This window comes from Callospermophilus lateralis, chromosome 12 (assembly GCF_048772815.1).
Source record: "Callospermophilus lateralis isolate mCalLat2 chromosome 12, mCalLat2.hap1, whole genome shotgun sequence".
Lineage (NCBI taxonomy): Eukaryota > Metazoa > Chordata > Mammalia > Rodentia > Sciuridae > Callospermophilus > Callospermophilus lateralis.
In genome coordinates, this window is record NC_135316.1 from 75,959,679 (window position 1) to 75,986,321 (window position 26,643).

A 26,643-nucleotide genomic window follows, 5' to 3' on the forward strand; every position below is an offset into this window, starting at 1 on the left:
CCACACACAGATCTCTTCCTACACACCGCCCGGGGCCGGAGCCCGGGCCCCGGCCGAGCCTAGCTCGCAGCGCCCGCCCGCCCGCCCGCCCGCCCGCCCGCGCGGTGGGGGAGGGGGTCCCCGAGCCCGGCAGCGCCTGCAATCAGGTCCCCGACACCCCCGCCCTGCTGCCCCCAGCCGCCCTCCCCCCCACCCTGCCGCCCGCGGGCCATCGGGCCAGGGTCGCCGCCCGGGCTCGGTCAGTCGGTACCTTCATGAAGGTCTCTACCGCGCCTTTGGCCGTGTCCAGGTAGGTGGTGCCCAGATGGCTGCGCTGGTTCATAGAGGCAGACGTGTCTATCAGGAACAGTAAGATGGGCATAGTGCTGGCCGGGGACACCGGGGCCCGAGGTGGTGGAGAAAGAGATGGTAGAGGTGGAGGCACCGGTGGCGGCGGCAGCGACCGCCGCTACGCGGGGCGGGGGAGTGCGGCCCCCGGGAGGAAAACACTGTCTGGGTCTTTCCTCCGGCTGCGGGGAGTTTCTCCCCCGATAGTTGAGAGGAAACTCCCCAGACCCAATCCTCCCCGTCGTACCCCTGCCTCCGCCTCCTCCTGCCTGCCTGCCCGCTGGGGCGGGAGCCCGGCCGTCTGTCTGTCGGTCCGTCCCCCCCGCCTGGGGGTCCCGTCCCCGCTCCCGGTCCCTGTGTGTGTCCCCGCGGGAGACGGGCCTGGCTCCCCACCCCACCCCCGGTGCAGGGAGTGGGGACCAGGGAGCTGGCGAAGAGGGGAGTGGGCTGAGGGGAGATTGGCCCTGGGGCTGTTGGGAGAAGTTTCAGGGACTCCCTCCGCACCCCGGCGGTGTCACCACTTTCTCAGCCCCTCTCGCTACTGAAGCGCTTTTCTCTCTCACACTCCGGTTTTAACTTGGGCAGGGGCTGTAGAGGCTCCGCCCCCTGACACGTCCCCGAGCCACGTGACACACCGCCCCGTTGTTCTATTGGCTAGTCCCTGGACTCTTATTAGCATATTCAAACAGCTCAGGGGCGGAGGAAGCTTGTAGGCCGGCTCCGGGGACAGTTATTGAGCACGCGCGGAGGCGGGGCGTCGGGTGCGCGCGAGAGCGAGCGCGAGGAGCGAGCAGGCGGGTCGGCAGACGCGGAGGCGGGCTCCGGGAAGGGGCGGGGATGGGCCGCGGAAGGACCGCGGTTGGGGGCGGGGGCCGCGTCGGCGCGCGCAGGGCGGCCGAGGCTGTGAGCCTGCGCGGCAGGGCTGCTGGCCTTCTTGGCTGTTGGAGGTGATAGGGGTCGGGGGAAGGGAAATGGAGGCTAACCCGAGTTCCCCTCTGAGGTCGATGTAGCGTGGACAGTGAGGAGAGCTGAGTAAAGTGAACAAACACCCGGTTAGAGGAAGAGGGCAGGCCCGATGTCGCCCTCCCGAGGAAGGCTCGGGGCCTGCGGCCGCCGGAGAAGATTCTTGGGCCTCGGAGGGCCGGCCCCAGCGCGGGCGGGCCCGCGAGGGGGAGGGGAAGTGAGAGGTTGTTTATGACCGGGGACTAATCTTCGCCCGGCACACCGCTCCCGCCAGGGAGTGGGACGGAGGGCTGATCCTCGCTCCGCCGGACCTGCAGCACGCCAGGATCCTTGTCGGAGGACCCACTAGAAAGAGAACGGACCCTCACCCACTCCCCGAGCAACGGGCAAACAGACGGTCTTAAGCAGAGATTCCGTTTTCAAGCCGTTATTAGGGGAATAGAGTATCAGTTTCACCGAAAGGAATTTAGACAAATCATAGTCCATTACCTTCGTTTTAAAGTGAAAGAAACTGACTTTCAAACTCGTTCGAAATACTGTGAAGGAAAACATTTTCTTCTAAGTTCCTGTTATCATAAAGTCATGAGTCCACTCCTACAAGTCCGAGAAACAGTTTCCTCACATCGAATTGGAAAACCAAGACACTGCCTTAAATACAAGTTGAATTAAGGACATACAGCCCAGCCCTTATAAGACTATGGAGATATTTATAGGGACTCTCCCACTAGCCTTGCATTTCCGGATTTTATTCTTTATCCTGGAAATTCTTTTTTGCCTACTGAACATGGAAAGTGTTTTTATTAACACAGAAAAGACATACTTTGTGGCCCTTTTTTAAAATCTTGAGTTTCATAACTTGGACTTAGTTCCTAATATTTGTTAATTTATGTTAGGGCAATTTTAGTAGTACGTTTTTCTGTAGGTATGGACTGCAAAATAGAACACAGGTCCTATTTGCGTAGGACCTGCTATATCTAGGTATGATGGAGATTTTTTAAATGAATAAAATGTCCCCATTTTTAATGAGCTTATGTTTTTCTAGGAAAATATTACATATTAATTAAGGCAGAAAGCGATTAGATAGTAAGAGAAAAGAGAATTTTATTTTGGGATGATGAGCATTTTCCAAGGTCAATATGTGCTGCAGTGATTCTCAAACTGGGATTGTAGATCTTAAGAGTTCTGTGACAATGTACAAAGTACTTTAACAACACTTTTCTTTCAAAGTGATCGTTTGCGTAATTTTAATAGAGTTAGTCTTTCATTTTCTATATCACTGCTTTTTGGCTGTGGTCTATGGGCCCCTTGCCTGTCTGGAAACATTCTTTAGGATCATAACAAATTTTTCTTCTTGCACAGTACTCCGTTCTGAGAAACACTGCTTTTAAGTACTGACAGGGTTAGATATAAATAAAGGAAGGGGAAGTTGCTGGTGAAAAAATCCTTCCAGATATTGAAAATGAAGTTTGGACAGCATGCTGGGGCTTCCTGGGGAACAGTGAAGTTCAGCTAGGCCAAAGCCCTGATGTATCAACAATGGTATCAAATCCAGAAAGTAGATAGTACAGGACCATTATTCCAAGCTAAGGGATTTTCCTCCTATTAATTTGAAAGTTTTTTAGATGGGATAGTAAGTAAGGCAGCAATATTTGAAGAGAATTGAACTAGTCTACTGAAATAGATAAGCACACATTAATAATGACCTTGCCTATTACAGTTATTTGAAATCATCTTTCAAGGTACAGAATACTGCTCGCTCTTCCCTGATTCAAGTGATTTTGGCAGGTTGTCATACTAGGGACATTAGTAGAAGTGTATGGTAGAAACAGGGATAGATGCAAAGATAAGGGAGAGTTAAGTCTAGAAAGCCAACCTGGAGCATGTAACCAGAACCCATGCTTATGATGGCATCTGAGATCAAAGATCAGGTTTTCAGTTCAGAAGTACTGGGAGTCAAGGCCCTGGGGCAAAGCAGTAAAGAAATCAGGGCATACAAAGGCAGCAAAGTAAGAGGCAATCAGAAACCAGGAAATATTACAAGCAGACAATATCTAGTGAAATAGGCCGACTTTATTCTCAGTGACTCTGGTTGACAATTTAGCTTTTGGTTGATGATGGCTTAAAGCAGCATCAGCATCATGAATAGAGCTTTAGAAAAATAATGGGCTGAGGTTGTGGCTCAGTGGTAGAGCGCTAGCCTAGCATATGGGAGGCACTAGGTTCTGATCCTCAGCAGCACATAAAAATAAAAAAAGGTATCTTTTTTTCTTTATATCTACATTTTGAAAAAATCTACAATTTGAAAAAATATTTTCAAAGAATAGTGGCCTGATGCTATGGTACACACCTATAATCCCAGCAGCTCAGGAGGCTGAGGCAGGAGGATCACAAAGTTCAAAGCCAGCCTTAGTAATGGCAAGACGCTAAGAACTCACTAAGAATCCTGTCTCCAAATATAAAATAGGGCTGAGGATGTGGCTCAGTGGTCGAGTGCCCCTGAGTTTAATCCCCAGTACCTAATAATAATAATAATAATGTATTGCCAGGTGCAGTGTAATCTGAGCTACTTCAGGGGCAGGAGGATTTAGTAGTGAGACCCTTTCTCAAAAAAGTCTGAGAATATAATTCAGTGGTACAGCACTGGCCTACCAAGCACAAGACTTGGGGTTTAATCCCCAATACCATAAAATAATGGACCAAGTTTCCATACCCAAAGAAAGTGATTCAGTAGAATTAGGACAGGCCCTGATCATCTCATTTTTAAAATATTTTTTAGTGATTTCATTATAAATAATACTAATGAAGAACTACATGCTTTAAGTATAAGAATAAACTGGCATCTACTAGTACTCTTCATGTGCCCTTAGTGTTACTGTAATTTTTTAAAACTCAAAAATCTGAACAATAAAGGAGAAACAACAATAAATATGATCACCACTATAAAGTGGATTTGTGACATGTGCTCAAATTGTTTGAATTTGACTGGGGGAATATAGGGGTGGGGAGTAGTGCTAGAGAGTCTCACTGTTCCTCAGTGAGTGTAGACCTTGGAGTAAGCAAGAGATGGGAATGTAATCTCTTCTTCATTCATTCTCGGTGATTCTAGAAAGATTCAGGCTTGTTTTTCTGAAATGTAACCCCTAAATGCATGCCACCTGTTTCATCAGATTGAACTGAAGAAGCAGTGAGCTCTTGCAATGCTAGAGGAAAACTAGTTGGAGTAGTGTGTGCTAAGCCCCATGCTATTACAGTCTAGGGGATTAGGGAAGATTTTTCTGGGAGGGTATTGGTCAGAAGAGGTATGTGGGGGGGGGGGAACCTTGCTTTTTAATGTTTTTAAAGGAATGCTATACAAATGCTCTTGCTCCAATTTAAAAGAGAATAAATTAAATGGATACTTGCCTAATATGCTTAAGGCCCTTGGTTCCATACCCAAGCACCAAAAAAAAGAAAGAAAATTATATGGAAACCTCTGAAAGAGAATGGTGACTCTGGCTGAGACAATAGCCTAAATTGTTGAAGTAGAGCTATTCTAACAGAATTAAGAATTGATAAATTAGATTCATTCGTAGGAGCCAACCAGAGCCCTTTTAAATTATTTTAAACCAAATAAGTAGGTTAACACTTTAAAAATAATTATATGCCAATGATTTGGCTTATGCTATCTGGATGTGCCATCTGAACAAAATAATCAGTTGAACTTAGTGTTCCTCATTTCTAATCTAACAAAGTTTCTTTTGGCTGTCTTAACATTTCCTTGACTCTGCCATTCTACTCCCTTTTAGATCATACCGAGATACCTCAAAAAATGTGGAAAAGTAATAAACATAAAAAATTAGATGTGAAACCATGCAGCCAATATAATCAGATAGTACATATATAATGAAATTTAATTTTGATTATACTAATATGGTCCTTGGGCAGGGGAGGGTTGTTAATAAGGGCTACTATTAAGAAATTAGATCTTTTTTAGAGAGAGAATTTTAATATTTATTTTTTAGTTTTCAGCAGACACAACATCTTTTGTTTGTATGTGGTGCTGAGGATCGAACCCGGGCCACACGCATACCTGGCGAGCGCGCTACGGCTTGAGCCACATCCCCAGCCCAGAAATTAGATCTTTTCAACAAGCAGTGTTTCATGGTAGTATTGAGGTCTCAGACAATTCAAGGTCAGCTATCAATATGGACATCCAAAAATTAAGAATTAGAATCAGGGTGGAACAATTTCTATAGTGGAGGAGAGTGAGCATTGCAATCCTTCTTTCAACTACTACTAGTTACACACCCAGTGTTGTGACAGGCACTATGGTAGGTCCTCAAAGAGTTTATAAGATAATGGAAAAACAGAAGCCAAACAGATAATGAGAATGTAATATTATATTCACAGCCCCCAGGCATGATATAAGATTTGTCTTAAAGAGTTGCTTTGAATTCAAGGTAATCGAATTACTGATTGGGACACTGTGAATTGTAAGAAATTCTATTACTTTCGGACCACTGGTAGTTGGGGAATGCTGCTAATTAAAATTCAGTGGTTTCTTATCAGAGTTTGTCTACACTGTACTGAATTCTGCCAACAGGAATATTAGTAATACAACATTTTTTAAATACAATTCTCTTGTCTTTGATATTTTCTTCTAAACCCTTGGTGTCCATTTTATGAGTTTCATTGCTAGTATTTCCTTGATCTAGTGGAAAGTGACATTGAAAGGTTTTCAGACCACAACCAGGCCTTTCTTTAAATGGTTGACTAAAAAGTGGAAGGTTTGGGATTGTCTAGTCATGCTACCAAGAATAACCACAAAATTTGCACACGTGCAGCCTATCACAACTAATCACAACTGCCTCTTGGTGACAGCATTATAAGATGACATCTTATAATGGTTTCACAGTGAGTATTATGTCAGGCACTGTGATAGGGCATCAGTTTATAATATAATGGAAAGACAGAAGGCAGATAATGAGAAGACAATATGTTGGCATTTTATACTATGCTATATTCACACTAAGTGCTCAGGAAGAAAAATAAGTAAGTGGTGCAGAAGGTTGAAGCTTTGGACATGGAGAAACAGGCAAGGCATCAACAAGAAAATGACATTTGAGTAGAGACTAAAAAGAAGTGAGAGCTGTGCAGTTACCTAGAGAAAGATGGATTTTGTCCATTGATTTTTATTGAAGTGCTATGGTCTACATGTTTGTGCGAGAAAAAAAACTATTTGCTGAAATCTTAACCCCCAAAGTGATGATATTAGGAAGTGAGGCCTTTGAGAGGCGATTAGGTCATGAAGGTGGAGCCTTCATGAAAGGTATTAGCACCCTTATGAAAGATATCCAAGGATATCACTCATTCCTTCAACCATGTGAGGACACAGATGGAGCCATCTGTGTATTAGGCCTTCATCAGACACTGAATCTGCCATCTTGTTTGTCAAGAGACTATAATATAAAGATTGAAAATCAGAATCAGGGTAGAACCTTGTATGTCCCATCTTCCAGAACTATGAGAAGAAGAAAATTGTCATTTTAAGCTACTCAGATTATATTATTTTGTTCCAGCAGCCCAAAAAGACTAAAACATAAAATATAATAAAGCATTAGCAGTTTAATATGCTAATAGATTACTTAAAGTTTCATCGGTTGGTAAATATTATTTGCTGATACTTAATAACTATTCTAATTAATAACAAGTGTTCATAAAATAAATATACCTTGTTGGCACTAAATGCGTATTTTTAAAGCAGTGTTAATACTAATAATTGTATATATTCTTTGCTAATATGGGTTCTCTCAGACAAGCAGAACATCAGTTATTCATTAAGAATTATTGAGATTTATTTATCTTATAGTAAATAGATACTGTTTTTAAATTCTGGGAATTCAGTAGTAAATCAAGTAAAATTAGTCCCTATCTTAGTAGTGTTGCTAGATAAAATACAAGATTCACAATTAAATTGCGATTTCAGATAAACTACACATAGTGGTTTTTTTACTTTTTTTTAGTTGTTAATTTCCAACAATTTTTTAACCTTATTTTATTTTATTTTTTTTATTTTGTTTATGTAGTGCTGACCTAGTGCCTCACATGTGCTAGGCCAAGTACTCTACCACCGAGCTACAACTCTAGCCCAATACATAATATTTTAGTACAAACATGTACCATGTGATATTTGGGGCATACTTATACTAAAAACTTATGTGCTAGCTGAAATCCAAATTAAACTGAATATCCTGTATTTTTATTTACTCAGTCTGGCCATTATATGGCCTCATGAAGAATTTAATGCATTGAAGGCAAAGAATAGTAAGTACAACTAGCATACAGTGGACATGCTATATTAACTTGAAAAGCCATAAATTAACAATCACTGGGACCCTAAATATGTGGAAGAAACCTATCTGCCAATCAAGAACACCCACCCTTAGATCAAGATATATACTATCATGTATGAGGCATTAAATGTTTACGCCCATTTGTGCCCTGCTGTCTTTGCTATACTAGCCTAGCCTTTTCTAGTATAAAGTGTCAGTCTTGAAATCCACTGTCATTCTCAAATTTCCTCCAGAATCAGATTTTAATAAAATGTATCAGCAAGTAATAAAAATATATGTAAGTAAAGGCAACAGGGAAATAAACCAAACCCTAAAAATGCTTCTATTTTAGTCATCATTCTAATATACCTTTAAACTGTTTTTAAGGTGGTTGTGAGGGACACCAGAAAATTACATCATTTGATGGTTTCCCTAAGCAACTAACACTATATATCATTCCTGGCTATTAAAGCATTTCAAGTACTTTTTCTTTCAAATAATAATTGAAAATAGAAATGAGTTTTGAGGGCTCTAAAAATAGATCATACATGGATTTTTGCCTTCAGAAGGAATATGGCCTAAGAAAATAAAATAAATATATAATTCTAGCAGAATCTAATCAGTGCCAAAAGACATGTACATATCATATCTCTAATTGAAGTTGGAATTTCATTCAGACTAGAGGGGACTAGAGGAAACAACTGAATGAAAAGCATTTTTTTCCTTCAAAGCTTTACATTTAATTTTAAAAATAGAAACTATTGTTTGGGGATGAGTTCAGTAGTAGAGCACTTGCCTAGCCTGTTCAAGGCCCTGGGTTCAGTTCTGAGTACCATAAAAAATAAATGTAGAAGTTTTGTTTTAAAAACCATCAAAATACAAAAAAAAATTATCAGAAGAGCAAAAATTAGTTTCAATTTCATCACCTTGAGATAGCAAATGATAGCATTATATATTTTTTTTTTTGATAAAATTGGAGTTTTATTATATATTTCTTTCTCTTCCTTCTCCTCCTCTTCCTCATCCTCCTCCTTCTTGTTGTTGTTCTCCTCCTCCTTCCCCTTCTCTCATTACTATGGTTTGGAACAAGGGGGCTCACACATGCTAGGCAAGCACTCTATCACTAAACTACATCCGCAGCCCTGAATATTCTTTTATGTTCTGCTTTTTCCTCCACTTAATATAATGTGAACATTTTTTATTTTATTAAATTATTTTTAACATGACTTTTAATTAAGTACATATTATTCCATTTACGGATATATTATGATTTCTTTTATTATTAGCACTTCATTATTTTATGTTTTACTGTTATAAATAATAATGCATTGAATAGTTCTATACCAAAAATCTTAAGTAATTAATACTCTGGATGTTGAAGATAATTAGTGAACAAGGAACAAATCCCTGCCCTAGTGGGAGAGAGGAAAGAGACAAGATGTAAACTGTATAATGTGTCAGATGGTGATAAATGGTCCAGAGAAAAATAAAGTCGGAATGGGAAATGGGTGATGTAGAGACCTGGGGATCGTATTTTTAAATAGGATGGTCAGTAAAGAACCTGAGAATAACATATGACCAAACACCTGAAGTGAGTCAGCAAATCAGGTGAATATAGAGAGAAACATTCCAGAGAAAAGCACGTAAAGACCCTGATTTTGTAGTAGATCTGCTGTAGGGAATAGCAAGGAAGCCCCCAAAACTGAAGCAGAGTTGCAAGGCAAGTTGTTTGAGGTCAAATCCAGGAGGTGATAGAGGTGGAGCTAGCTCATATCGGGACCTTGCTATGAGGGGTAGAAATTGTTTTCTGCTGACTAACAGGAAGCCATAGGAGAGTACTGAGCAGAGGGCTATCTGATTATTTTATGAGAGTAAATTATAGAAAGAAGATTAGAAACAGAATAATGAAAAGGTTATTGCTATAATTCAGGTGGGGAATTATAGTGGCTTTTGGACAACAGGATTAAGAGTCAAAGTCATGAAAAGCGGGTTTTTATTAGCTTGAATATGAGGTAAGAAAAAGTCAGGTATGAATTCAGCCATCTCCAGTTTTTTCCTTTATGATGAATTTCTAGAGGTGGAAATTATTAGATGTGTTTTAAGAGTTCTTTATATAAGTAGACAAATATTCGCCTGAAAAGTTATCAGTTTATACTTTGAGTATTCTATATGAAATACAATTTATAAAAGTTTTTGCAGTGTTTTAACCAGAAATATTTTAGTGTTTTTAAAATTTTTTAATTTGTTATTTTTGATAGTAGAGTATATTTTGACAAATTATACATACATAGAGTATAATTTATTCTAATTATGATCCCTTTCTTGTGGCTGTACAGGATATAGAATTTCACTGGTGGTGTATTCATATATGAACATAGGAAAGTTAAGTCCAATTTATTCTACTGTCTTTCCTATTCCCATCCTCCTCCCTTCCCTTCACTTCCCTTTGTCCAATCCAATAAACTTCTATTCTTCCTTCCCGGCTTGTTGTGTGTTAGCATTTGCATATCAGAGAACATTTGGCTTTTGTTTTTTTGGGATTGGCTTATTTCACTTAGCATGATAGTCTTGAGACCCATCCATTTACCGGCAAATGCCATTATTTCATCCTTCTTTATAGCTGAGTAATATTCCATTATGTATACATGCCACATTTTCTTTATTTCATTTTCATTCATTCATTCATCTGTTGAAAGGCACCTAGGTTTCCATAGTTTAGCTACTGTGACTTGAGCTGCTATGAACATTGATGTGGCTTCATCACTGAGTATGCTAATTTTAAATCCTTTGGGCATATGCTGAGGAGTGGGATAACTGGGTCATTCCAAGTGGGATAACTGATTCCATTACAAGTTTTCTGAGGAATATCTATATTGCTTTCCAGAGTGGTTGTACCAATTTGTATTCCCACCATCAATGTATGAGTGTACCTTTATCCTGACATCATCACCAACATTTATTGTTACTTTTATTTTGATAATTGCCATTTTGACTAGAGTGATATTGCTAGATATTGATAGATTTAATATTGCTAGAGATATTGAACTTTTCTTCATATATTTGTTGACCATTCATATATCTTCTTCTGTGAAGTGCCTGTTCAGTTCCTTTGCCCATTTATTGATTGGGTTATTTGCTTTTTGGTGTTAAGTTTTTTGAGTTCTTTGTATATCCTGGAGATTAATGCTATCTGAAGTGCAGGTGGCAAAGATTTTATCCCATTCTGTAGGATCTCTCTTCATGTTTTCTTCCTTCCCTGTGAAGAAGATTTTTAGTTTGATACCATCTTATTTATTTGATTCTTAATTTTACTTATTGTGTTTAGGAGTCTTATTGAGAAGGTCAGTAACTAAGCTGACATGATGGAAAGTTGGACCTACATTTTCTTTAGTAGGTGAAGGGTCTCTAATCTAATGCCTAGGTCCTCAAACACTTTGAGTTGAATTTTGTGCAGGATGAGAGATAAAGGTTCAATTTCATTCTGCTACATATGGATTTCTAGTTTTCCCAGCACCATTTATTGAAGAGGCTATCTCTTCTCCAATGTATGTTTATGGCACCTTTGTCTAGTATGAGATAACTATATTTATGTTGGTTTGTCTCTGTGTCTTTTTTTTTAATTTATTTATATATTTATTTTTAATTATTGGCAGACACAACATCTTTGTTTGTATGTGGTGCTGAGGATCGAATCCGGGCCACACACATGCCAGGCAAGCGTGCTACCGCTTGAGCCACATCCCCAGCCCTGTCTCTGTGTCTTCTGTTCTCTTCCAGTGGCATTCATGTCTGTTTTTATACCAATACCATGCAATTTTTGTTACTATAGCTCTGTAGTATAATCTCAGTTTTGGTATTATGATGCCTCCTTCTTCACTTTTCTCACTAAGGATTGCTTTGTTAGCCAGAATTTTTAATATCTTTAAATACTTTGGTTTGTATACAATCATTAAGGACCTGAATGATTTACTTAAATTTTGCATGTAGATGTTGAGACATTTTAAGCAGGAAAATCTTTTAGGTATGGATTATTAAAGATTAGATGTTTCCCTTTGGAAGTTAGAACTGTAGAAATAACTAAAAGTGAAGTGGAATTTGGTAAATGAGAAAAAGGGAAGAAGTTCAAAATCTGAGGACAGATTTTGAAAGGGGAACTAAACAGAAGAATGTAAAGAATCAGAAACCTGACTTGCCAAAGTAAAAAGAAAATGTCAGGAAAAGAGAGTATATTTTTTTCAAAAGAACTGAAATATCAAATAAAGTGAAGACTGAACAAAAGCCATTAGATTGAGAAAGCCATTATTGGCTTTATAGGGTTCTTTTTAGTGGAAAATTGAGACAGAAGAAATAAGGTAAATTAGATCACCAGGAATTTTAGTGATTGATAGAAGGCAGAGAATATTACTTTTTGTGTGTAAAAAAAAAAAGGGGGGGGGGAATGAGATGGCAAATAGAAGGATAAAAGATGACTTAATATTTATTTATTTATTTGAGGTTAAGCAAACACCTTAAGGAAACACCTAAGGCTATTTTTAGGTAAGGAAAGAGAAAACTGAAAATCATAGGAAAAGTACAGTTAGTATGGGCAGGTCTAAGGAGCAGGGAAGAACAGGACCAACAGCATAGGTGGGAACCTTAAGGTGTGAAAAAAAAAAAGGGTACTGACTTCTCTGAAACCAAAAATAATGACAAGACCAAAGCAACTAGCACTGTTCCTGGTATGATAGTTAATTTATATGTAAATGTGAATGGGCCACAGGATGCCCTGATATTTGGTAACATTATTTTGGGTTTATCCATGAAGGTATTTCTGGATGAGATTAACATTTGAATTGGTAGACTGAGTAAAACAGATTGCCCTGCTTAATGTTGGTGGGCCTCATCCAATTGGTTAAAGGCCTAAGGGGAACAAAAAGGCTAAGTAAGAGTGAATTTCTTCTCCCTGACTGCCTTCAAGCTGAGACTTGGATCTTTTCCTGCCTTCAGTCTCAAACTTTTACTGTTTGTTTTTTTGTTTGTTTGTTTTGTTTTGTTTTTTGGTATGGGGGATTAAACCTAGGGTATAACCAACTGAGCCACATCCCAAGACCCTTTTTATATTTTATTTAGAGACAGGGTCTTGCTGAGTTTCTCGCTAAGTTGCTGAGGCTGGCTTTGAACTCACAATCCTCCTGAGTCAGCCACCCAAGCCACTGTAATTACAACTACATTTTGGACTCTCCTGGTTCTCAGGTCTTCAGACAGAGTAGAACTACTCCATCAACTTTGCTGATCTCCAATATCCTTACTGCAGATCTTGAAACTTTTCATCCTTCATAATTGTGATAATTGTGGAAGCCAATTCCTTACTTTTTGTGTCTTCTATTTGTTCTGTTTTTCTGGAATACCCTAACATACCCATTATATTTAATGTTTTATATTGAACGGCAAATTCAGAGGTGGAGAGGATGGATGATATGAGAAGTGGATGACTGTCCAAGGTGACCAGTGTGACAAATGGCCAAGTGAAGTGCTCCAGAGAAATCCCCGTGGTGGCTACTATGGGATAGTATGGACAAGCAAGATCATCATCTGGGCTCTTAATAGAGATGCCAGCACACCAGTAGTCAACTGCTAGGAGATTCAACAAGTGTTCCTGTGAGTATTCAATGCTCTGGGTGAGAAACATACTGAGAAGTAAATGGGAAGAAAAGAAGCACTTTACTATCTGGGCATCCCTATTCTATAATCTATCAAACCTGCAAACTTAAGTCTTCTAATTTTTTCAGAGGAGTAAACGAAGACTAAACTATGTTAATAAACATAGTCTGAGGTTGCAAAGTAGAATAGCACTAGATCCTGGATCAAACATCAGAGACAAAATGTTGGGTAAGCCTGACGGTAGTTATTGTTGACCCATCCACAGGAATTGGGGCTTAGGGACAGGGCTCTCATCCCCATGATAGCTATAGGAACTGGGACCCAGGGAGACACTCAGGCACAGAGGAAAATGACAGGGAGACAATCAACAAAACAAATTCTCAGGCAAGAATTTGCCCATAAGAACAAGATGGGAAGGATAAAAGGGGATGTTGTAAGAATATGATCCTAATATTCAGTTCACTAATCTCCATGTTCTGAAAGAGTAGATAAAATAGCTTAACATCCTATAATGGAATATCTATCACTGATGGTGGGCACATAGGAGCTCTTATGACATCCACTTCATTTGCCAGATTCCCTGAAGCCTCTCATTCCCTCTTTAACACATGCCCACAGCATGGCATGTGCTCAAAACTAGATTCCCTCTATACATTTGTGAATCTCTGCTCCTGCTTAAATACTCATGGAGTCAGTTGCAGTTTCCCCAAACCTGTTTATAACAGTTATACTTGTTATTAGAATTATGTTAATTAATTATATTAACCAATTAAATGTGAAACAAAAGTCACTAAAGAAATTGAGGGATGAAATGGAAGTTAGGCACCATGGCACATGCCTGTAATCCTAGCAACTCTGGAGGCTGATAGGAGGATTGCAAGTTTGAGGCCAGCCTGGGCAACTTAGTGAAACCTTGTCTTGAAATAAAAAGAAGACTGGGAATGGGAATACAGCTCTGTGGTAAAGCACCCCTTGGTACAATCTCCAGTTTAAAAAAGAAAGAAAGAAAAATATTTGAATTTTTTTTTAAATTTTTACTGGATAGTAAACCCTTGCTCATGCTAAGCACATGCTCCACCACTGATATCCAGTCATATGTAGTTTTTAAATTTCTGTTTTAATCGACTTTTTCCAATGACCAATCACTTACTAGTGTTTAACAAGAGAGATTTTATTACACTCAATGTTGTATTTGTAAAGCACTTTTGACTATTCTTTATATAAAAGCATAATCTAGCAAAGCAAAAATAAAAACTGGAGTTCTCATACTTTTCTGACTCCATTTCAGCCCTTTATTGTGAAATGTCAATATAGAATTTCTTAGATGGTTCCTCTAAATCTTAGAGATAGTATTACTTTTATATATTAAAGTTTGCGTCATGAATGTTTTTGTATCACTAGTGTTTATAAGATTACCAGGAATTCTACATTTGGGGGCTCATCCTGGTGGTGGTGGTTTTATTTTAACAGTTCTCTCTGTAAGGTATCTTAGAAATAATCTTGTGCATTTCTCTTGTATTAAAGTAGGGTTAGGGATGTGGATTGGTGGTAGAACGCTTGCCTAGCACCCACCCACAAGGCTCTTGAGTATAATCTCCATGGCGACACACACACACACACACACACACACACACAAGTAAATTGGACTAGGATTAAGGAAACTTGCCCACTGTTAAAAAAAAAAGATATTGAAATAAAATTAAAAGAAATGTTTATATAGCCCTTTACATTGTATCTTCCCCATTATATGTAATACTTTAAATCTAGGGATCTCCATGCATTTTTAAATGTTCTGTTAACTATGTATCAAATGATTCTACTTTCTAACAGCTGAGCTGGCTCCTGTCAGACACTGATTCAAAGATCAGCATTGTCTTTTCAGGCCAATCAGTTGAGAGTTGCATTCATCTATGAATAAGAAACAGGAAAACCAAGAGTTATTTTTATCATGTCTGTCAGAGGTAGGCAGTCCAGGCTCAACTGTCCACTCTGGGTCTCATAATGTCATCAGTAGCATTGAGCTTTTTCAGTTTTCTTGTTCAGCCGTTCTCCACGTGTGCTTGTCATTTCATAATTAGTTAATTCACCTCAGATATTGTAGATTTGCTTTGGCAGAAGCAATGGGAAGAAGAAAAGCAAGTACACCAGCTGAGATGGCCTTCTTTTAAAAGAAGATTTTTCTGGAACTGCTCCTAATAATTTCCTCTCAGATCTTATCGCCAACTAATGTCTGCAAGGGAGGTTGGGAAATGTAGTTTGGGGCATTTTGCCACCTCCAATAAAACTGAGGCAGTCAGGATGAAGGAGAGAATGGATGTTGGGAGGGCAACAAGCAGACTCTGTCACTGCGGGACTGTTACCAAGATTAGAAAGAACGAATGTGTGGTGTTAACTAGTAGATGTCTGACACCTAGTAGTTGCTGAAAAGCTGGTAGCTTTTATTTTATTAGAAAAAATGAAACTAGTGATGATGTCTTCAAAGTTTTTTATATTAATTATGAAGAAATGTTTCATATACGTAAGGGTTCCAATGTGGTAACAAAATACTTTTTTGTAAAAAAAAAAAAAAAAAAAAGTTTTACCAAATTACCATTTTGCACCAAAATATTGGTGCAGTAATTTTTTAAAAACTTATTTGGTTATTTGATTAACCAGATTATCATCTGGACAACAGTCAATGAAAGCACACCATAGTCTCAAAATTTTAAAACATAAATGGTCTTGCTCTCTCCATATGTTTTATGAGTTGGAAAACATTTGTTTATTATCATTAACATTTGTTTTTATCATTAATTTATGACTTATTATATATATATATATATATATATACACACACACACACATACACACACACACACACACACACACACACATATATATATATATATATCATATTTAAATTAGTCACATGTTGGGATAACAGCACCTATTAAACCATTACAATTTTACCACAGAAATTTATTTGTACTCTTCATATATCGTTAAGTAAAGATCTTGACTTTCAAAAGCTTCATCTGTGGGGATCACTGGGTTTCTGATTTCAGCAAGAAGAAATACTAGTTTACTATTGGCATTGCCACTAATATGACAGCGTGAAAACTTGTTTTTATATATACAACATTATAAACAACTGTATTGCCTCACTGCAAATCAAGTCATTTTCAATAAATTATTTTATCCTTGACAAAAATGACCATTATCAGGAATTATTTTATATAGATGTTTGGATCCTACATGTTAATAGGACAAGATTCTAACAGAGAATGGGCAAAACCAGGTGAGCAAGCCTTCCCTTACAGAATAGTGCCTTGATCTAACAAGGATTATTTCTTTCTACTTAGGATTAGACTGTGGTGTTCAGGAGTTAGGAGGTGAGATATCATGGATTCTAACTTATGTATAGTGCAGTGGGGGAAGACCCCCAAACTTTTAGGTGGACATTTAAGCTGAAAGAAATGTGAAATCCTGAACAAACCTGAGCTCCAGCCTTATCTTCTACACAATGCCAGAAGCTTTATGCAAGGCACTGGACTTTGTGAAACCAAAGAAAAAAGACAAATATGCATTTTATAAGAAAATTAACATTTTTCACATAACAGAAATAAAATAGCAGAATTTCATAGATATAAATTGCACCTGGGGTTTAACAGCTGTCTCACATGTGGGATACATTGTATGGAATCTCACAATGAAACAAAAGCTGACATGCAATTCAGTATTTTGTTGTCTTGGATTTTATCATAGAAATTGGTTTTAAATGAGTGGACAAAAAATATATAGTTCATACAAAACATTTGTCTAAATATTTTCTTTAAAGTGAACTAAATATAAAATGTGTATGTGTGTGAGAAAAGGAAGAGAATCTCGCCATTTGAAAAGTCTTTCTGCATAGGAATCATCCTACTCCGTGCTTTACAAATACTTCTACTTTTACAATAATTCTAAGTAGTTATTATTCCAAGAAAGGGAATGACATGGAATGAAGACATTCAGGTTCGTTTCCCAAATACAGTCCAAGACAGTACTAGCAATGAAATTTGAAGAAATTAATAATTAAGTGATGAATTCAGTTGGCAGAGTTCAAACCCAAACTTTTCCCCTTGATTATAAGATTTATCTTTTTTTTCTCTACATTTACCAAAAACAATTGACTCTATTATCCTATTAATTTTACATATCCGTGTATCTTCAAATGTCAGTTTTTAGCTACCACAGTTCTACCAGGAAGTTGTACGTGCTTTTATCTTTTGAATTTTTCCTTGCTTGTTTTTTCTTGCCCTAGATTTATCCCATAACCTATAGTTAAGCCTGTTTTAGAAACTTTTGTCTTTCTTTTAATTATTTCTTTTAACCTAATTCCACCTCTTACATCTGTACTCCACAACTACTACTTCTACCCACCCCCAACTCAGTATATGTCCTGTTTTGACCCATTAGTACCTGTATCAGCATTATCATTTCATCAGCCACAACGTTGCTGTTTGAACTCAGGATCAATTGTAGAGGAGAAATTGTTTAGGGATAAATAGCTTTTAAAAATAACTGAAATAAAATGAACATGTTTATTTTTTTCAATTTGTCTCCAAACTTCTTAGCCACAAATGGTACTTTTCTAACTCCTTTTCTCTATTCGTGTTTATATTATACTTCTTTCTAGTTTTTCATGATTTTCTTTACAAAATCCTTATAATACCCGACTTTATGTTTTCTCATTCCCACATTTATAGAATGTTTCACTAAATGCAATTAAATGATAGTTTCTCAGGACAACTGGATATCTTTCATGACTTTGCTAATCCATAGCTCTCTCCTTATTTCTGCATCACTAGTACCCCACTTGCCTTCCTCAACAACCCCCTTATCTAATTAAACTCCTTCACACTCTTCCAGGCCCAGTTCAGAAAACCACTACTCCTGACTCACTTGTTTCATTCTTCAATTCCAGTATTTAGCAGAGTTGAGGGCTGTGTCTTACTTTCCATAACATGAAATACACAAATATTTATTAAATTAGTGAATGGTCAGATCAAATGCCTTATTACAAAATCCTAGTCTAATTCATTTATATGTTTATGTGTAGAACTGTCATTTTACATTAATTTTTTTTTCATTTTGAGCTTATTCTGCACATTTCATTTTGTGCTGTCACTCAATGTCACCCTTCAATTCATTCAATCTTTTGCACAGAACATTTTTTTTTAAGTTAAAATGCTCTTTGTTTTTCTAAGGCATCCAACAAGACTGATTTATACTTTAAAGGGTGCCATTTTCACTTTCACAAAGAACCTGAAGTTTATTAGTTACTCAGATCCAATGATTTGCTTCTTTTCACAGATCAGGCTAAGCAAACTCTCCTGGCAGAAAGCCACCAGAAATCCACTTACAGGATGTTGCATATTTCTTCACAGAAAGGATTAGAAAGTGCTAGCAATGCCCTATTTCTCTTAACCATCTCTAATGCTTACCCAAGAAAAGGGTAAGTAAAATAGGTACATGGTTGTTTTAAAAATGAAAAATTAGGGCACACGAAGATGGCGACTCCCTATGTAACTGACGAGACCGGCGGTCTTGCTAAATTGCTGAGGTTGGCCTTGAATTTGTGATCCTCCTGCCCCAGCTTCCTTGAGTACCTGGGATTATAGGCAAGTACATCGCCTCAACACCGCGACCTGACGGGACCTGGCTCAGGCAGCGGAGGGTGAAAGAAGGCTATGTGCCCCAGGAGGAGGTCCCAGTGTATGAAAATAAATATGTGAAGTTTTTCAAGAGTAAACCAGAGCTGCCTCCAGGGCTGAGCCCTGAGGCCACCACTCCTGTTACCCCATCTAGACCCGAAGGTGGTGAACCAGGCCTCTCCAAGACAGCCAAACGCAACCTGAAGCGAAAGGAGAAGAGGCGGCAACAGCAAGAGAAAGGAGAGGCAGAGGCCTTGAGCCAGACTCTTGACAAGGTGTCCCTGGGAGAGACAGCCCAACTCCCCAGTGCTCCACAAGGCTCCCACTCAGCCTCAACAGCTGCTTCTGACCCACCTGATTCAGCTGCCACCACTGAGAAAGCCAAGAAGATAAAGAACCTAAAGAAAAAGCTTCGGCAGGTGGAAGAGCTGCAACAGCGGATCCAGGCTGGAGAAGTCAGTCAGCCCAGCAAAGAGCAGCTGGAGAAGCTAGCAAGGAGGAGGGCGCTGGAGGAGGAGCTAGAGGACTTGGAGTTAGGCCTGTGAGGCCTTTGGAAATAGGGAATGGACTGCAGAACAAACCGTGGGGCTCTCTGGGGTCCAGGGAAGTGTGGGCAGCAGCGGTCAGGAGGGGAACCCCTCATGCTGACTCACTTCCACCTCTCGCTGCCCAACTCTGCCCTCCAGAGCCTAGCCTCTCCCTCATTCCTTCCCTTTTCTTCCAACTCCTAATTTTGGGACTTTCTCCCTCTCATTCCCAGTGTTCAAAATCTTAGTGTCTACCCCAGGTACCTTTGCTGCTGATTTGGGTGTCTTGTTTAAAAGAAAATCGGGCGGGTGGGACTCTCTTGGAGAACTGAGGTGGAGGGTAGAGAGAGTACGCCCAAATCTTGGAGTCTTGGTTCCTGTTCACAGTGTTTGAGTTATTTCCCTGTCTATCCTAATATCTCTCTCTTCCCCCACCCCACTTTGTCTCTTTCTCTCTCTCTCTGTTTTTCTTTTTTTAAAGAACAAGAATAAACTCAAGGAGACATGTAAAAAAAAAAAAAAAAAATTAGGGCACACACATATTATGGATAAACTACTTTCTAAAATACTGCCTTGTTTCCTCAGGTATTGAAATATTTCAGGCATTTACAGTAAATCAAATGTTAAGAAACTACTAAAACATGTTTTTATGAGTTGCTTTTATTTTGTCTGATTTATAATATGAATTTCAAACATTTTGCTATGCCACTGATATGTAAGTTTATATGTCATATCACAGTGTTCAAAGGGAAATTCTTATTTTTAAATCTCTACATCAAGCCAAGTATAGTGGCACATACCTGTATTTCTAGTGACTTGGGAGACTAAGGAAGGAGGATCACAAGTTTAAGGGCACCCTCAGTGATTTAACAAGACCCTAAGCATCGTGGCAAGACCCTGTCTGAAAATAAAAAAATAAAAAGGGCTGGAAATGTAGCTCAGTGGGAAAGTGGCCCTGGTTCAATCCCCAGTACAAAAACAGAAAGAAAAACAACTCTATAACATCATTTAAAATCGTTCCAATAAGAGGCCTAAATTTTAAGTCTTCAGGGACACCAAGAGATCTCATCTGCTGTATTAGTAAAGTTCTGGCAGCACATTGTAAAAAGATAAGTTACAGGCAACAGAGGGCAAGAACAAAACCTAATGTGGTTACCTTGTTGATAATTCCTAAGATATACCATAAAATTATAAAACATTTTATTTAAGACACAGTTTTAACACTGAACCAAATAGGAGAAATTTTCTAAGCGTATTTATTACAGAATCCATCTTATAATTAACCATTCTTCCTCCCTAAGTGAATGTATCACTCCTACTACAAAGCTCAGGACATTGTTACAACATTCTTGGGAAAGTAGTCATTTTCAAATGGCCTAGCCTAATTTTATAAAATAGAAGACCCAAGAATTCACTTTTACTCTCATAAATAGTTTTACTTCTTATTGTTTCCTTGAGGAAGGATTGGATCTGCTGGTAAAGGAGAATAGGCATCTGTGTATGGTCTGAAGTATGGCAGCCAAAAACAAACAGGAAAAGAATCATGACTTTCAGATGTGTGACTTTGAGATTTGGCACAGGCTGAATTCAAGTTTACCTTTGCACTATTAAAAAAAAAAAAAGTTTGCAAGGCACATGGGTAAACAGTAGAGTTTGTCTTACTTTATAACAAATGTTAAATTATCCAAGATATTTTAGCCTCAAAAAAGTTTATTCATAAATATAATAATAAGTTATAAATTCATAAAAACTTAACAAAACTTTCAGAAAACTTCTGAGATTGATAGATGAGTGTGTATATGTATGCATTTATTTTATTTTTTTAAAGAGAGAGAATTTTTTAATATTTCTTTTTTTAGTTTTCAGTGGACACAACATCTTTATTTTATTTTTATGTGGTGCTGAGGACCGAACCCAATGCCCTGGGCATGCCAGGCAAGTACGCTACTGCTTGAGCCACATCCCCAGCCCTGCATTTATTTTTTTAACTTTTTTTTTAAAGAGAGAGAGCGAGAGAGAATTTTTTAATATTTATTTTTTTAGTTTTCGGCAGACACAACATCTTTGTTTGTATGTGGTGTTTGTTTGTGGTGTTGAGGATCGAACCCGGGCAGCACGCATGCCAGGCGAGCACACTACTGCTTGAGCCACATCTCCAGCCCTTATTTTTAATTGATACAAACTTTCCCCCTGTTGGTTCTCAGTTGGAAACATTTAACTGTGAAACGTATGGAAATATATGAGGGCATTTTTGGTTTCTCGGTGATATAGGGAGGTCAGGCAGTGAGCTATGGACATTCAGTGCAGTCACTAAGGATATGAAGCATCCTATAAAATGTGAAACTGACTGTCCTGAAAAACCATGAATTATCCCACCTCAAATGCCAGTAATACTAACATCTTTGAGAAACTCAAAGGACCTAAATATTAAAAGTGTTCATCTTGAACAAGTGCAGAAATAGGAGTGTAGGAACTGTGGAGTCAGACAGCTTGAGTTCAAATCCAGTTTCTGGCTGTATGACCTGCATGTTATTAAATAGTCTAATATTCAGTTGCCCCACCTGCAAAAAAAAATACAAGTACCTGCCTCATAAAATTTTGTGGTAAGCTCTCAATTAGTGCTAACTATTGCTATTACAGGCCCACTAAAGTTCAATCTATCTTAATGAATGTTGGTGAGAGAATAATAAATATATTTTTTGAAACCTAAAACTTCTAAATTTAAAAATCTACAGGCTAGAATCCATTGTATGTTAGAAGATAGTTCTTGATTTTTTGACAATCAAAATGTACACAATATCTAAATGTGTCCACACAAAGCAATGGAAGATGGTCAAAGGGTGAGTGAAGTATTCTCAGGCATAAGAAAATTTGTGCGGTCTATAAAAGAGTGTATGGTGGACACTTTACAGAGAAGGTCTGGCCAAATCATAACCACAAGTTGCACTGGGGTGACTATATCTGATGTGATGGAACCAAGAAATGATGATGTAGGATTTTAAGGGAAAATCAAATCCAAATCACGGTCAAGTTGGAGGTCATTTGTGGGACACTCTGCTCCTCTGTGCCATCAAAATCCTATCAGTACCAACATGAAACATTCTAAATAGTTGAAAGCCTTTTTCCATAAAGAGAAGAGTTCTCACTTCTGCAGCTCAGTCTTGGGTTTGTTGTGGGTTTACAGAAGTCCTCACTTATAGACACTTACTTTCCACTACAATTCAGAGTCCTTTGAACACATGAAGGAAAAGCCAGTGGATGCAGTGACATGTATTATGGATTTATAGGCGCAGCAGTGAACTAGGAATTAATCCTAGTGTTGGATACATTTAGAAAAGAAAGACAAGGAATCCGTACAAGAATGAGGTTACTGACTGTGGGAAGAATAGAACAGCTCACCACAGGCGAATGTAACACATTTTTCAAAAGTACAAATCAAGCAGCCTGAAACAAAAGGCACCAAGAAGGTAAAAGAATACCAATTGTCTTTCCAATTCTTCAAATCAAAGTTCTGTCAACTGTCAGATGTGTTATATGATGATTCAACTGACAAATGCTTTAATCGCACATGAGATCAGATATTATCACCATTAGAAGGAGACCTCCAAAAATAGCAGTAATAGTACTGTGTTGATTCATTCTACTTCAAAGACTATCATAAAGTACAAAGCTTTGTGAATTGTAATTGAGGACAGCAAGCAATCCTCCTATTCTCCTATCACTTTTTGGGGGGAGATGGGGGTACCAGGGTTTGAACCCTGGGGGCACTTAAACATTGAGTCACATCCCCAGTCCTTTAAAAAAAAAAAAAAAGTCTCATTTATTTATTTGTTTATTTATTTATTTATTTTTGGTACTGGGAATTGAACTCAATCACTGAGCCACATCCCCAACCCTGTTTTATACTTTATTTAGAGACAGGGTCTCACTGAGTTCTTTAGCACCTCACCATTGCTAAGGCTGGCTTTGAACCGGCCATCCTCTTGTCTCAGCCTCCTGAGCCCCTGGGATTACAGGCATGCACCACTATGCCCAGCCTCAGTCCTTTTTTATATTTTATTTAGAGATAGGATCTCACGAGTTGCTTAGGGGCCTCACTAAGATGCTGAGGCTGGCTTTGAACTCATGATCCTCCCAAGCCACTGGGATCACAGGCACACTCCTCTAGGCCTAGCTTCTCCTACCACTCTTAGTCTTTATCTCTTTGGCATTACTGAAGTTTCAGTATGTTTCATTGTCTGCTCTAGCTCCATATTCCTGTCATACACACCCATCAGCCCTTCTTCAGAGATTCTAAATTTGCCTTGTTTGGTTGTGTCTACTGTGAATGTCTCCACAATTTTTCCCTCCCTGGCACTTCAGTCTTGATGTTCCTCAGCTATTAGATATTCTACCCTAGAATGCCTTCATTTTTTCCTTACATCTCACAACCAGACCTTCAGCATATCTGATCTGTTGTTTTCAAAATGCATCTGGGATCTGATTGCTTTTCCCTGCCTCTGTCGCATCCCTGACCATCAATTCCTCCTGGATTGCTGTCATAGCTCCTCCCTGCTCTCCATGTTTTCACTCTCTCTCCACTTCCCACTCTTGTGCACACAGCAGCCAGAGTGATGCTTTGAAAACAGAAATCACATCCTGACATAGCTCTGAGAAAAACCCTCCAACAGCATCCATTTCATTCAGGATAAAAAAAAAAAAAAAAAAAAAAAAAAAGCCATATTTCCTAGGATCTAGAAGATCCTGTGCAGTGAGCCTCCGAGCTCACCTTCATTCTTACTCTTCTTCTCTTGCTCATTCCTTTTTTTCTTCCCTCTGGCTGGAATGTGCCACCTCCAGACATCTGCATGATCTGCTCCCTCCTCTCCTGTGGTCCTCACTTCTATGACTTTTCTGTGAGGTCTCCACTGACCACCCTGTACCTGGCTGCTCCTTTATTTTCTCCACATAAGCTGCAATTTACTCATTTATTGGCTTTTTCTATTTGTTTGTTTTTGACTCCCCGCACTGGAAAGCATGGGAGATCAGGATGTTTTCTGTTTTGTTCACTAATGCATCCCTAGTGCATAGAACACAACTTAGTACTCAGGTGCCATTAAATGAATACTTCTTGAATGAATCCAGAAATCACTTGAGTCTTCAAACACCAGCTTCTAATATGAACTGTTCTATTTTCCCAGAAAATCCATAGTTTTCTCTTGGTAAAAATTAATCCATATTCTAAATTTTACATTTTTATTTGTATGTCAGTAGGACATCTGATTAGTTACCGAAGTCTTCCAATTTTACAGTGTTATCAGGATCTGTTATCAGGATCACTTTTATTGTTACCATTGTTTTTAATAAAAGCATAGATTGGACTCAGACTTGGGTTTGAATCCTGTCTCTACCACTGACTAGATCTTGAGCAGGTTTATTGGGAGTAGGGGTCAGGGAGGTCTCAGGTTCTCATTGATTAATTAGGACCTACTTTACAAGATGATTGTAAATATTAAATGTGACAGGATATCTAAAACAAGTATACATACCTGACACATATTGGTAACCAATTTATTACCATGTGCCTGATCTATGCCAATAGTTTTCTGTTATACCGTATCCTTTCCTGTCTTACTTTCTTTCTCTCTCTCTTTCTTTTTTCTTGGTGGTACTGAAAATTGAACCCAGGAGCACTGTACCACTGAGCTATGTTCCCAATCCTTTTCATTTTATTTTTTGTATTTTGAGACAGGGTCTCACTGTGTTGCTTGGACTGTCTTCAAACTTGTAATCCTGCTACAGTCTCCCACATAGCTGGGATTCCAGGCATGTGCCATTGTACTTGGCTACACCCTGTCCTTTTTAATACATGCAGCTTCTGATTAAGGATGATTTGACTCTTCAGTGGTGTAAAAACAATACACATTCAGTAGAATACCTCAAATTTTGAATTTTGAACTTTTCCCGGGATAGCGATATGCAGAACCATACTCTCTTGCTCTGCTGCACAGCAGCAGTGAGACACGCCTCCCAGTTAACCATGGGACATCTTCAGCACTTTATGTAGAATAGGCTTTCAAGGTGGGGATGTGGCTCAGTGGGAGAGTGTTTGCTTAGCATGCACAGGCTCTGGGTTTAATCCCCAGTACACAAATACACACATACACACACACAATATATATATATATGTAAATGATTACCCATATTCTAGAGTGGGTTTTTTTTTATTGGTTGTTCAAAACATTACAAAGCTCTTGACATATCATCTTCCATACATTTGATTCAAGTGGGTTATGAACTCCCATTTTTACCCCAAATACAAGTTGCAGAATCACATCGGTTACACATCCACATTTTTACATAATACCATATTAATGACTGTTGTATTCTGCTACCTTTCCTATCCCCTACTATCCCCCCTCCCCTTCCCTCTCATCTAGAGTGGGTTTTATATTAGATGATTTTGCTCAACTGTAGGTTAATGTAAGTGGTTTAATAGGCTAGCCTAAACTATGATGCTATGATGTCTGGTAGGCTAGGTGTATTAAATACATATTTTACTTATATTTTAAATTAAGATGGGTATATTAGGATATAATCCCATTGTTAGTTGATGGGCCTCTATATATCATACCACTACTACAAAAAAAAAAAAAAAAAAAAAAAAAAAAAAAAAAAAAACTTCCATAAGTTTTGCTTTTAACATACAAGTGAATCATTTGACATCTTTCAAATTTTTTTGTAGATAAATTATGTGTGTGCCTAGTATGTCACACATACTACATATATATTATATAACTTAATAGAATTTCAAACCATTCACCTAGCATTCATAGTCCACCCAATTTTGCCTCTCCTTTTATTAGGTATGAAGGTTAATTTTATTTCAACTTGGGTAGGCCATGTTTTCCAGATGTTTGGTCAAGCATCTGCCCAGATGTCTCTATAAAGGTATTTTTAGATGACATTAGCCCAATTAAAACATTGAGTAAAGTAGATTACCCTCTGTGATGTGCATGAACCTCATCCAATCAGTTGAAGGTCTATGTGGAAAAGTTTGGCTGGGGATATAGGTTAGTGGGACAGCCTGGTATGCATGAGGCCCTGGGTTTGGTCCCCAAAACCGCGAGAGAGACAGAGAGAGTGAGAGAGAGAGATAGAGAAGAGAGAGAAGAAAAAGAAGGGGAGAGAGAGAAAAGAAGAGGAGGAGAGGGGAGGGGA

General features: G+C 38.7%; 1 protein-coding gene, 1 long non-coding RNA gene and 1 pseudogene across 3 annotated transcripts in view; 2 read left to right on the top strand and 1 right to left on the bottom strand.

Moving 5' to 3' along the window:
* Ints6 (integrator complex subunit 6) overlaps positions 1-856 on the bottom strand; it is an 86,441-nt gene extending 85,585 nt beyond the window's left edge. Inside the window, exons 1-2 of one of the 2 annotated variants that reach the window (XM_076871959.1) lie at positions 832-856; positions 251-336 (exon numbers count right to left, since the gene is read on the bottom strand). In XM_076871959.1, coding sequence (XP_076728074.1) covers positions 251-322 — 72 coding nt within the window. In that variant the 5' untranslated portion in view covers positions 323-336; positions 832-856. Of the gene's footprint in view, positions 1-250 lie in introns of both variants that reach the window. The other variant, XM_076871958.1, reaches the window with a different exon arrangement.
* LOC143411286 (uncharacterized) lies at positions 189-18,653 on the top strand. The gene is made up of 3 exons (XR_013092856.1): positions 189-289; positions 13,038-13,238; positions 18,576-18,653. It is a non-coding gene; the product is annotated as an uncharacterized LOC143411286 (long non-coding RNA).
* A 119-nt stretch (positions 18,654-18,772) lies between these two features.
* On the top strand, positions 18,773-19,670 carry LOC143411455 (partner of Y14 and mago pseudogene; annotated as a pseudogene).
* Positions 19,671-26,643: the final 6,973 nt, after the last annotated feature.